Source organism: Trichosurus vulpecula, chromosome 9, assembly GCF_011100635.1.
Source record: "Trichosurus vulpecula isolate mTriVul1 chromosome 9, mTriVul1.pri, whole genome shotgun sequence".
In the NCBI taxonomy this organism is placed as follows: Eukaryota; Metazoa; Chordata; class Mammalia; order Diprotodontia; family Phalangeridae; genus Trichosurus; species Trichosurus vulpecula.
Genome location: NC_050581.1, coordinates 187,123,184 through 187,135,935, shown reverse-complemented (window position 1 = coordinate 187,135,935; position 12,752 = coordinate 187,123,184). Strand labels below are relative to the sequence as shown.

Below are 12,752 nucleotides of genomic sequence, written 5' to 3'. Positions count from 1 at the left end.
CAAAGCCAATGAGAATTCCTGGAAGGAATGAAGCAAGAGCTTAAAATAAGTTTGGAAATGTTTTTATAAATGAAATGAAAGCAGTCAAGGTAAAAAAAATGGACAAGAAATGAAAGCTGTGGAAGAAAAAACTGAATTAATTTTTAATACAAAAATCTTATCCAAGCAGCAAACACCCTAAGAAGTGGACCAAATAGAAGAAAAAGACTCCAGGAGCCACCAAGATACGTAAAAAAATACAGTCAGAAGCTGAAAAAAAAGGAAAAAAACAAAGTATTTCAAAGCAAAGACAACTCATCTGGAGAAGAAGTCAAGCAGAGATCACTTAAGAATCAATGGACTACCTGAGAGCCATCACCAAAAAAAAAGAAAAAAAGGAAAGGGACAAAGGCCTACATTATGTTTCAAGAAATCATAAAAGAAAACTGTCTCTTAGAACTAAAGGGCAAAGTTCTAGCAGGGAAAAGAAAAAAATATGTCATTTATTGGGAGAAACTGCCATACGAAAACTTCTAGGAATATTACAAAATCCAGAGCTTCCAGGTCAAAGAAGGACGCTACAGGCAGTCAGGGGAAAAGAATGCAAGTGTCAAGGAGCCACAGTCAGGATCACACAAGATTTAGCAGCCACCCTTCTAAAGGAGTAGAGAGCCTAGGATATAATGTTACAAAAGACAACCTGGCTTACAACCAAGAATAACTTCACCCAGCAAAGCCGAGTATAATTCTCTGAGGGGGAAATAGATCTTTAATGAAATGTAAGGCTTCCAAACAATCCCGATAAAAAGGCCAGGGCTGTGTAGAAACTTTGAAATGCAAACACAGGAGTTAAGAGAAACATAAAAAGGTACATTAAAGAACAACCATAAGGGACTAAATAAGTACAAATTGTTTACATGCTAATATGAGGAGATGATATACATGTCCCCTCAGAACCCTATCATCATCATGAATCATAAAGGGAATCTAAAAAGACAGAGGGTCTGGGAATGGTTCTGTTATGTTTCAATGATCTTAAAAGATGAATAGAAATTGAAGAGACAAGGAATATGCTAGGGGAGGGGGCAAAAGAAGGATGGAGAAAATTATCTCACACAATGTGAAAAGAAGGCAGAAGAGGTTGGGAGAGCACATCTGAACTGATCAAAGGAAAAAAGAATTCACATACATTCACATTCATTTACACACACACACATACACATATGGTTGGATACAGAAATGTATTTCATTCAACAGGGAAACAAGAGAGAAGGGAATAAGAGGGAGAGAAGATTAAGGGAAGAATTACTCCTTAAAAACTCTAATTATGTACAAAAATGTATAGAAGCTCTTTTTGCAATAGCAAATAATTGCAAACTGATGGGGTGCCCATCAATTGAGTAAAGGCTGAAAAGTGATGGTGTATGAATGTGATCGGATACCACTGTGCTATGAGAAACAATGAAGGGGACAGTTTCAGAAAAAAACATAGGAAGACTTGCATGAACGGACAAAGAATAAAGTGAACAGAGCCAGGAGAACAATTTATAAAATAAGAACAATATTATAAAGACATATAAATCAGAGACTTTAGAACTGAGCAACAATGCAGGTACTAACCAAGATCCTAGAAGACTCGTGAGAAAACATGCTACCTACTACCTCCTGATAGAAAGGTGATGGGCTCAGATTGAGCCACTGAGCAAATTGAGACATTTTTCTTCTGCACTTGGTTTTGCTTGACTGTACATGTTTATAACAATGGTTTTGTTTTTATTTCTTTCTCATTTGGAAAAATGGGGAGGTAGTAGGAAGAGAATTCCAGTTTTCATTGATTTGTAAAAGATAAAATTAAATTTTTAAAAAAGAGTGATAAAGGAAAAAGTTAACCAAACAACAAATACAAAACGACAAAACAGAGGGAGTAAATAGCTTCTATGATTCTTAGCATTAACTTACTGAGCAACACAATGCTGCGGCAAAGGTGCTTATAAACAAACATAGTAGGTTTTTAGAACTTAACAAACAGCATGAACTAACACTAACAGAAAGATCCTAATGTTAAGAATATTGGTATGTGGTAGGCGAACCCACATGTGTAATTAAAATTCTTTCTGTTTAACTAGAGACTCATCAGATTCTTGGCCAAAAATAAAATAAAATATTTTTTCAAGCTGTATATTTAATAGATCCATGCTCTTGCATTAATTAAGCATAGGACACAGTTATCTGAGTATCCATTACTATCACATACTCCAACCAGTTCTATCTCTAAGAACTTCTTAGACAACCAAAAATTTACTTTAAAAGACAAAAATGGCTAATTTGGGAATATTTTAAAAATCCAATTTCCTATCCTACCTAAATTACAGACAGTCTTGTGGTCAGCATGCTGGTCCATTAGACTATTTTAAAAACAAATTAGTACTGTTATCTACATTCTGAAGTCACTTAGCCCAGCCCCCCCTTCATGCTCACTCCCTTTTCATTCCTTTCCCTTTTCTATTTCTATAGCCTTATTTCTCTCCCTTCATTTCTTTCTCTCTTCTTTCTTCCTGTCCACCTTCCCACTCCTTCTACTCCACCCTTTAGCCTCTTCCATCCCCTGAATCCCCCCCCTTCCTTCCTTCTTTCTAAACCTAGTTCAGGCCCCAGTCATCTCTCCTCATTGCTGTTGCTGTTCTTCCTTTGTTCTCAAAGAGGACCAATGACATCATCTCTTGAATGAACCACTGAAACCGCCTCCTGGCTGATCTCCCCCACTCCAATGTTTTGTCCACAGGGCTCCCAGTGATTTGTCTAAAGCCTGAGTCTGACCATCTATACCTCCTCACCATTCAAACTCCGGTGGCTCTCTATTACATCTTGAGATCAACTAGAAATTCCTCATTTCCTCTAGTTTGGCATTTAAAACTCTTCTAAAACTGGTCCCTTCTTATCTTCGCAATCCCCGGGTAGCGCTTCCCTCCACTGTACCGTGGCCTCCTGCCTGTTCCTCGTAGCCCACACCTCATCTCTCATGTCCGTGCCTTTTCACTGGCCTCTTAGCCTCCAGCTAAGCTCAAAAGCACTAGCTAACTTGGCGATGCTGCCTCTTAAGAGGCCTTTCCTGGTCCCTCAAGCCACTAGTGGCTTCCCTCTGTGCACCTTACACAGACCCATTTAGGTCCACATTCTCTCCCCCACTAGAACGCGAGCTCCCTGAGGTCAGGGACTTTCTTCATACTCCCAGTGCCTGGCATATGGCAAGAACTTACTCAGTTCTTATTGACTGACTGATTCCCTGCACTGAGGCCAACAAAACTTGGATGGCTGAAATGCATTCCAGAACGTCAGTCCTGTTCATTATCTACATATGACTGCGTGTGTGTGTGTGTGTGTGTGTGTGTGTTATTTAGGGCTTTTAAAGTTACAAACATTGTCCTTACAAACGAATTATCTACTTACTAGAAATTTAACGGTGAACTGGTAACTCCTTAAAACAAAGCTTCTGGCGCTTCTCTTCCCTCGGGCCGATCCCTGGGCGGCGCTGGTGCAGCTGGGAACCAAAAGATACTCTTACTGTTGCTCTGCTTATGTCCTTTATTGCCATTTCATGATTTTGCACTGTACCCAAAGCTGCTAAGAAGGCCTCCTTCTGACTCCAGAATTATGCCAATGCTCATCTTGGCCCAGCTGAGGTAGGTGTGTGCAGCATGCTAGCTCACAGACATAACTTATTTTGGCATTTTATGCAGCAATCAGAGAGATGAGCTTCTAAATCGAAGCTGGTCACCCCACTCAGCCAACCACTAACCTAGAATCCCTAGGAACTGGGACACTTAAATGTCATCTTGAGGGGTGGTAGATGCTGATCCCTAAGGCTGGCACTGAATGTGCATAACCCTCCCACCTCAGGTAGCCCCAGAGGTGCTGAGGTGCTTCTCTCCGCCCCTCTCCCCCATCGACTGGTTGATCTAAGGTCATACCCCTCTGTGCTGTCCATATGACTGAAGCAAGACCCTTGAGACTTGCCACCAATATTCCATCAGCCATGTGCACCTCCTCCTCACTAGCTGATCTGAGATAGCAGACTGCTCAGGTAACAATAGGGAACCAACTAGACCCAGGTGAAAAGGATCCAACCTGAAAAGCTCCTATCTCATCTCTATCCTTCCCTAGAGTTTTACTGGTTACAAAGAATATCCTTCAATAAATCACAATAGGATTCTTAATTTCTATTTTTTAGCCTGTTTTTTTTTCATCCCTGGGTATAGTAGTTCATCACAAAATCATTTGGAAAGCAATTGCTCCTAAATGTAGGAAGTAATGAGAATAGAAGAATCTGATTTTACAAGTACTTTCTGTGAACCTCCAAAGTAGGCCCAGATCATTCAGAAAATGGAAGAGGGCCTTTATTTAATCTTCATCTCTGTACTTATGAGTCTTTTATTGAATCATAGAAATTTAGAGCTGAAAGGGCCTTAAAAATCATTTAGTCAGTCAATGAGCATTTATTAAGCCCTTCCTACATATAAGGCACTGTGCTGTTTAATTTAACAATAAATAAATGCTAATAGAGTCTAACACCCTCATCCTACAGAAGGGAAGTCACTTTTCTAACATCACAGAAGTACTGGAGAAACAGAACTAAATCCCAGGCCTTCAGACACAAGGTCTGTGTTTCTTCTACCCCACCATCCATCCTACTGCCCCTACAAGAGGCCTGGAGCAGCTGGATTAAACTTTAAGGAACCCTAGACATTGCCAACATGAACTGCTTTTCAAGCATGTACATTATTATGTAATTGTCCCTAATTCAATATAAAACTATTTCAAAATGAACAAAAATACTTTTTTCACACAAAGAAGGCTTCAATATTTCAAAAGATGTTTAATTTCATCAGTAAATACTCTAGCACACACCTCACCCTACCCCCTTCTCACTTGCTAAGAAAAATTAATCACCCCAAGGCCAACCTTTAGATGATAAATCCCTTCAAATTTAATTAAGCTGGTCCTCCAAATACAGACCTAGTCTGTCACAGGGCCTCCTGCCTAAGCCTTTCCAGTTCTGTAGAACTTGAGAGGTTGGGCTCCTCTGGCATGGATTTCAAAAAGCCAGGATCCCACCTTTGCTACAGTGAAGCTGGGGAAGCAGACTTCCGAGGAGAAATCCTTGGCCAGGAAACACTATGTCAAGTTTCGTTCAAGAGGGTTTGGCAATGCCAGGCATAACTTGATTACTGTGACTGCTGCCCAACAACGCAATGCCGACTCGGCACACTCAAAGTACCCAATGATAACCCTTAGTCAAGGTACTGAAGATGCTATTCCTACAGGCCAAGAAGTTGTTAAGGTCTCCTCCAGCTCTAAGCTCTAAGATTCTCTTTATCACAATCCCTGAGAAGGGTCTAAAGAGCTTTGAATATAGTCCAAGCTGTACGGAGAGCTGTTCCACTCAACTTGTTATTTCCAATGGAGATACCCGTGAAGCGTGGTCACACTCCCGTCCTGCTCTGCTCACTCAATTTTCTTAAACATCAGTTGGAATTCAGCCCCAGGATCACAGAGGCACAAAAAAGAATTCATCATCTGCAGGACAGAGACCTGTGAGTGACCTTTGTCAGTGATGTGATCAGGTGGACTCAATCTCAATGAAAGCAAGGCATTCTGTAAAGCTGCATTAAACTCCATGTATCTCTGCAGGGCACAATTTCCATCTAAGCTCTAGGCAGCCACGTCTGAAAAGACACAGAGATTCCCAGAAGCTCCCTGAGCCCTCTCCTCTGCCCCATGCAGATACTCCCTCAGGGCATCAGGTGTCAGAAGCTGATCAACCATTCTTCCAGGCACCTGATACCTGTGATGATGGCCGGCAAGCAGCCAAAGCCCACCAGAGGATATGGCCCAGGCATCTGGGGTAGAGGGGGCACTGTCCCTTCTCTCTACTTGGAACGAGCTCATACTTTTTTGGGCTGAATCCATGATTTTGTTGGCATATCTACCTCCTGGGGAGCCACCTCCTTCTACTGAAGCCTGCGGCCCCAGAGGAGAAGGGACTCTGCCAGGGCTCACAGGCAGTAAGTAGGTTATCAGGTATATAACTAGCACCTACAGATATGCAGGTGAAATGGTACAAAGTTAGGTCACTTTAGCATTATTTATAAACCAGTCAATAGACCCAGCCAAATGACCTTGCCAAATACCAACGAAGAGCTGGCAGGGGTTACTGCCAGCAAATGTCAAGGACCTCTGAAAGATCATGAAGAATGGGAGAGGGGTTGTGGGACTGGAGATGGACAAATGTCTTCTTTTCAAAAAAGGTAAAGAGTTAAATGGGCAAACTACAGACCCAGGAATCTGCCTCTTACTCCTAGCACAATCCCAGAATAAATTATTAAAGGGATTGTTTACGAACATCTAAAAAGGGAAGCTGTGATCACCAAGGGCCAGCAGAAGTTCATAAGGAGTAGGTCATGACACACTAATACACTGTTGGTAGAGTTGTGAACTGATCCAACCATTTGGAATTTGGAGAGCAACTGGAATTATGCCCAAAGAGTTAAAATAAACCATGCATACTCTTTAATCCAGCAATAACACTACTATGTCTACATCCCAAAGAGATCAAAAAAATAAATGGGAAAAGGAGCTACTTATGCAAATTCATAGCAGCTCTTTTTGTAGTGGCTAAGAACCAGAAATCAAGAAGATGCCCATCAATTGGGGAACGGCTAAACAGGCTGTGGTATATGATTGTGATGGAATATTACTGTGCTATAAGAACTGACAAGCAAGATGATTTCAGAAAAACCTGGAAAGACTTACATGAACTGATGCATAGCAAAGTGAGCAGAACCAGGAGAATGACTTAGCTATTCTCAGCAATACAATGATCCAGAACAATCCCAAACAACTAATGATGAAGCATACTCTCTGCCTCTAGAGAAAGAGCTAATGTTGTGTGAATACAGGCTGCAGCTATTTTTCACTTTCTTTTATTCTTTTTTTCTTGTTCAAGTCTTCCTGTACAAAATGACTAATATAGAAATGTTCTGCATGATTGTACACGTATAACCTGCATCAGATTGCTTATTACCATCTCAGGGAAAGCGGAGGGAGGGAATGAAAGGAGGAATAGAATTTGGAACTCAAAACTTTTCTTAAAAATGTTAAAAATTGCTTTAACATGTAACTGGGGAAAAATAATACTAAAACAAAAGAATCGGGCATGCCAGACTAGGCTCATTTCTTTCTGACACACACTTCGGCTCACTCTAGCCCTGGCATCTCCACACATTGGAAACACGGTCTCTCCGTGGGGCCTGTCCCTCAGAGAAGAGGGTACCAGGCCAGCCAGGTCTCCTTCCTCCCCTTGATCTTCCCCCCACTGTACTGCAGACAGCCTCTAGCCAGCCCCAATACTTGGTACCTTTGTCTTCCTTCCCACTCCCTTTTTTCAGCTTCCTTTATACTTTGTCTTCCCTCATTAGAACAGAAGGCCCTTGACAGCAGGGCTGGTCTTTCTTCCTACTAAAAGAATACTCTCAGCACTTAGCACAGCACATGGCACACTATAAGGGCTTAATAAAGGCTCCAGGCCTGATTTGTGGATTGAAAGGATCTCCTTAGAATAACAGGCTGAATCGACTAAGATAAAATTTAATAGGGAAAAATGTATAATCCTATGGCTGGGTTCAGTAATCCAATTTCACAAGCAAAAGATGAGGAAAGCAATGCTAAACAAGTGTCTGTGAAGAGAAAATTTTAGAAGAATATGATAGTTGTCTGAGTATCTGAAGTAGTGTTATATGGAAAAGAATTAGATGTGTGTGTGTTCTGCTTGGCCCTAGAGGACACAGCTAGAAGAAATGGGCAAAAGTCACAGAGAGGCCTGATGTAAGGAAACACTTTTAAACAATCAGAACAATCTACAAATAAAATGGGTTTCATCCTCTCTCTCTCGCTAAGGGTCTCCCAGCAAAGGCTGGTTGACCACTTACTTGTCCAGACAGGCTGGACTAAGTGAGCTCCAGGATGCTCCTCCATCTCAGATTCACTGATTTGTCCTATCTTTCAAAAAAAAGAAGACACAGGAGCAGCTAGGTGGCACAGTGGGTAGAGCACCACTCCTGGAGTCAGGAAGACTGAAGTTCAAATCCACCCTCAGACACTTGACACACTTACAAGCTGTGTGATCTTGGGCAAGTCACTTAACCCCAATTGCCTTGCCATCCCCCCTCCAAAAAAAAGAAAGAAGACACATAGAAAATATGCAGGAAGAGCAGAAACATATTTTTCAGCAAAAAAAGTCAACAAAATATGACATTATAATTATTCTAAGATTTACATCAAAGTGTGACTTTTTGAATGAAGTACATTGCTGCCTTTAATAATAAACTGAGTGAAACAACACAATTACAGAAGTACTTTGTGTCTGCAGAGGAGCCTCTGAAATATAAGAATTCATCCTGTCATCAGTTTTCAAATTAATATTATAATATTTACTTTTATTGGCTAAAATAAATTTACCTAAGAATAACAGGGAGTTAACTACACGGTTATAGTTTCTCACATTCCAAGTTTCTTTGAAACTTTCCTGACTTGGGGTGGGGTGGGGGGGTTGTAGTGGAATTAAATAAAACTTTTTCTAGTTTAAAAAAAAATCTTTATGAGACAACTTGAACAGGGTTTCTTTCCCCACTCCCCCCGGGGAATGTTTGTGGCTGCTTAATTCCTAATAAGACTAAAGTGACAGATCTTATCTTGAGAGGACTGTATCTGGGAGGAAGTTCCTTCTCAACCCTACAATTCTGCCTCTCTGAGGGGCACTTGGTGGTGTGTCCCATAGCCCTGACCTCATCTCTAACTCCAAGCCTAGTACCTAAATGGTTTGGGGTGGGGGGGGGGGGAGCTCACAGAGTTTAATTAGTAGCACTATCCAAAAAAGACAGCATTAGGATGGTAAAGGAAATTATTATCAATTTATCATTTAACTTTGAAAATTTGCTGTTTTACCATCTGAGTAACAACTCCACCTTGAATTAGTTGGGTTTCCCCCCAAAAGTCTGACAGTTGAACAAAATGTTTTAACAATGAAGAAAAACTACTTTATAATGCATTAAAAGTAGGTGGGGGGGGGGTATTCTAAACAGACCACTACTATATGATTTAAAAGCTTGTTCACTTTCTTGTACCGGCATTCCGTGGTTTCTTTGGACTAGTCCCACGTTTTAAGAGAAGCAGAACTGTGGCAAGTGGCTCGAGAGTCCCAAGACCTGGGCTTTGAATCAAAATGCTGACTCTTGCTACTGGTAGGACCTTGGGCAAGTCGCTTGGGCTCAGTTTCTTCTCTTGTAAGAAACAGAAGACTAAATGATCCTCCCACGCTGAATCCTCAGCCTCGGGAACTAAGCCCAGGCATAGACATAGAAAGGCAAGCTGACATCGCGACTGGCTGTGAGACTCAAGCATTTATTAAGGTTCCTACAATACGCCAGGCACCGCGGAGCGCTAGGAGGATACAAAGACAAAAACCCAGTTTCTTTTCTCCAGGCGTTACATTGTGTCAGGGGCAAGGAAATGAACAAGTGTAAGTATCCACAGAATAAATACAGTCTCAACTACGCGGAGACAATAAGGGCTGGGAGAGCGCTAGCCTGGGCCGGGAGACACCAGGAGAGGCTTCCTCCGAGCTGCACCCGGAAAGGAGGCTGGGGTTCTCAGGATAGAGGTCGCGAGGGCATACCACCCTCCTGGGGTGCGGGGAAGTAGTCAGGGAAGACCTGGAGAGAAGCAGCGAGCACTGCGATGCTGGCAGAGGACAGCAGAGAGCTCAGGAACCTCAATTTTCTCAATAAATGAGGGAGGGGAGAAGGAAGGCTGAACGAGAGAAGTCTCTCAATGCCCCCCAAAAAGCACAGAGGAAACAGCATTGGTTCTGGGGAAGGACCTGGGTTCAAATCCCACTTCTGACACCTTAGGGCAAGTCAATTCACCTGCAGAGCCTCAGTTTCCCAGTCAGTCATCGACTCATTTATTATGCGCCCACTATAAAATGAAGGCGTTAGCTGAAGGTTCCCCCCCCCCCCCCAGCTCTCCCTCTGCCTAATTCCGAGAAGTTACACAAGAGCTGCTGACGGGCATTCGTGGGGAGTTTGCACATCTGGAGTCCCCCCTCTGACCAACTCTGTAAAATCAGGTCTAAGCCGATGGTCCTGTGCAGTTACAAGAGCCGCTGAACGGCACTTGGGAAGAGAATGGGCAAAGCCGGAGAGTCTCCCACCCCGACAAACTGTAGAAGATAGGGAGGAGGTGAGGGGAGGAAGCCACGGCCTCCGAAGTCCCCTCCAGCTCGGGATCCCGAAGTTACCAACAGAAGGGCTGACGATTTGCATTCGAGAAGAGTTTCCACACCAGGGGCTCAGACTAAACCCCTAGTTCCTCATCCCTCCCCCCGCCCGGTAAAATCAAACCCCAGTTCTGGGGAAAGGGGGGCCGCCCAATTACAGCCGACTCGGTGCGGGTCTCGGATCCGGTGGCCTGGAGCCCCGGGGCCAGCTTCTGGGGGACCCTGGGGGACACGGAGAGGGAAGAAGGCAGAGAAAGAGGAGCAAGCAGCGAGGAAGAGGAGGAGGATCAACATCTTCGGGCCAGGAAGGAGCAGGGACCCGCCCCCCACCCCCGCCCGCTGGATCGAACTCCAATTAGTCTGCGCCGCGGGGCCCAGGGACTCCCGGGGAGGCAGGGATCACGGTCACGGCCGGATCCCAACTTGGCGCGCCCCGCCCCGCCCCGCCCCCGGCCGGCCCGCTCACCGAGAAGCAGCGTGGTCCACGTCCGGCCCCGCGGGCCCAGCCGGGCGCGGAGCTCCGCCGACACGCGGGACAGGAGGCTGCGCTGGGGGTGCGCGGGCTCGGGCCGCTGCCCCTTCCTGCCGGGCCGCCGCCCGCCGCTGGGGGGCGCCGCCGGGAGCCCACGGCCGCCGGGCAGCTCCCGCTCGAGCTCGGGCTCGCCGGCGCCCACGGCCCGGCGCGGCTGCGGGGAGGCGCGGGGGGGAGCGGCCGCCGCCTCTCGGTGCTTGCTCCGCGCCTGCACGACCATCTTCTCATAGTCCGCGCCCGCCTCGGACGGACGCCGCCGGGACGCGCGCGGCGAGCCTCCCTCAGGCGGCGCCGCGGCCAGCGCTCCCCGTCTCCCTCCGAGTCAGCGGCGGACTAGCCGCCCGCCGAGCTGCGAGCGAGAGAGCTGGCGGGCCGACGGACTGACTGACGGACTGCGGGCGGGATCAGCGGGACCCGCGGGGCGCGAGCCGGGACGAGGACGCGCCGAGCCGATTGGCCGGCGCCGCCGCCGGGGGCGGGGCCACGCCAGCAGCCACTCCCCCAACGGCTCTCGACTGCCCGGCGGCGGGGCCTCCGGTTGTCAGGACGACGAGAGAACGCTGGGGAGGAGGGGCGGCCGGAGTAGGGCGGGAGGAGACGCCGGGCCCCCTTCTCCCCCGAGCGAGCGCACACACTCGCCAGCCCGGCCCTCCCCGCCTGCCACGGGCACGCGCATTTCCGGGATCGGAGCGCGCCCTCCGCGCGGCCCCGCGGTCCCTAGCCTCTGCCCCTCGTGGACGCCGGCCGTAGTCCGCGGGGTCCCCCTCCCGGGGACCGAGTGCAGCGAGACCGAGTTCCGGTCTGCCCTCGGGAGCCCAGCGCCAGCGCCACCCCCACCCCCCACCCCTGGCCTGGTGCGTTTACCAAGTTCACCCCCATCCTCGGGAAGGGGGCCAGGGAAAGTGGAGTTCTCTCTTAGGCTGCCTGGAGGAGGGCAGAAAGAGGGAGCCAGGCTCGGAGGCGGGAGATCTGCATTCCGGGCTTCCCCTTGCCCTGGGGGCTGCCCCGAACCTGGCGGGGCCTCAGTTTACTCCCCAGGAGGCGAGTCTGCAGGTATTTCTTAAGGGAGGGGTAAGAGGAGGAGCAGCTGCTCGGAGCGCGCCCGAGTTCAAATCTCACCTTGGACTCTTCCTAGCTGTGTCACCTTGGGAGAGTCATCTGTAAAATGAGCTGGAGAAAGAAATGGCAAACCACTCCAGTATCTGCCAAGAAAACCTGACACGACTGAAATGACTCGGGACGCCAAGGGGAGGGCGCATGCCACCGTCCTCCAAGGGCTCTGGGTGAGAATGGCAGAGGGAAAGCCCTGGTCAGCGCTGCCATGAGGGTGAGAGCCCTTCCTGGGCTACCCGTACCAAGGCTGTGAGTAGAATCATTGCCGAGGGCCAAGAAGCTAACCCGGGACCAGACGCGCTGGACGAAGAATGGCTGTGTCTTCTTGACCCCAAACCCTAGATTAATCTGAAACTCTACGACTTTAATCCCTATGGAAATTCAGTCGTAATGGGCTTTCTAATTTGAGAGTTTAACACCACCAACAAAGACTTAAAAAAAAACATACAAGAGAAATACTCCAGTCATAAGGGAAATCAAAATGAAGGAACGACTGGGGGAAGAGCTTCCTGAGGTTTTCATAGGTAGCAACACAGGTACTTAGATTTGGGGGGCCAGTAGTCTATGTCTACAAACACGCCCGGGGGCTCCCATCCCAACAAAAACCCCTCACCTGGTCCTACCACTCTCCCCTTTCCCTTCTCTCTTTTCCCTCGCTCCTCCAAACTCCTTAAAAAAAGCTGTCTAAACCTAACAACTTAGAAACACTCGAGAACAATTCCAGAGGGCCAATGATCAGAATTACACCTGGTGGGGGGTGGGGGGGGTGGGCAATGGATGGACTAACAGGCAAAA

General features: G+C 46.8%; 1 protein-coding gene across 1 annotated transcript in view; it reads right to left on the bottom strand.

The window, feature by feature from the left end:
* DPY19L1 (dpy-19 like C-mannosyltransferase 1) overlaps positions 1–11,211 on the bottom strand; it is a 122,498-nt gene extending 111,287 nt beyond the window's left edge. Inside the window, exon 1 of the mRNA XM_036738268.1 lies at positions 10,779–11,211. Within this exon, the coding sequence (XP_036594163.1) occupies positions 10,779–11,064 (286 nt within the window). The 5' untranslated portion in view covers positions 11,065–11,211. The remainder of the gene's footprint in view (positions 1–10,778) is intronic.
* Between the last annotated feature and the right edge of the window lie 1,541 nt (positions 11,212–12,752).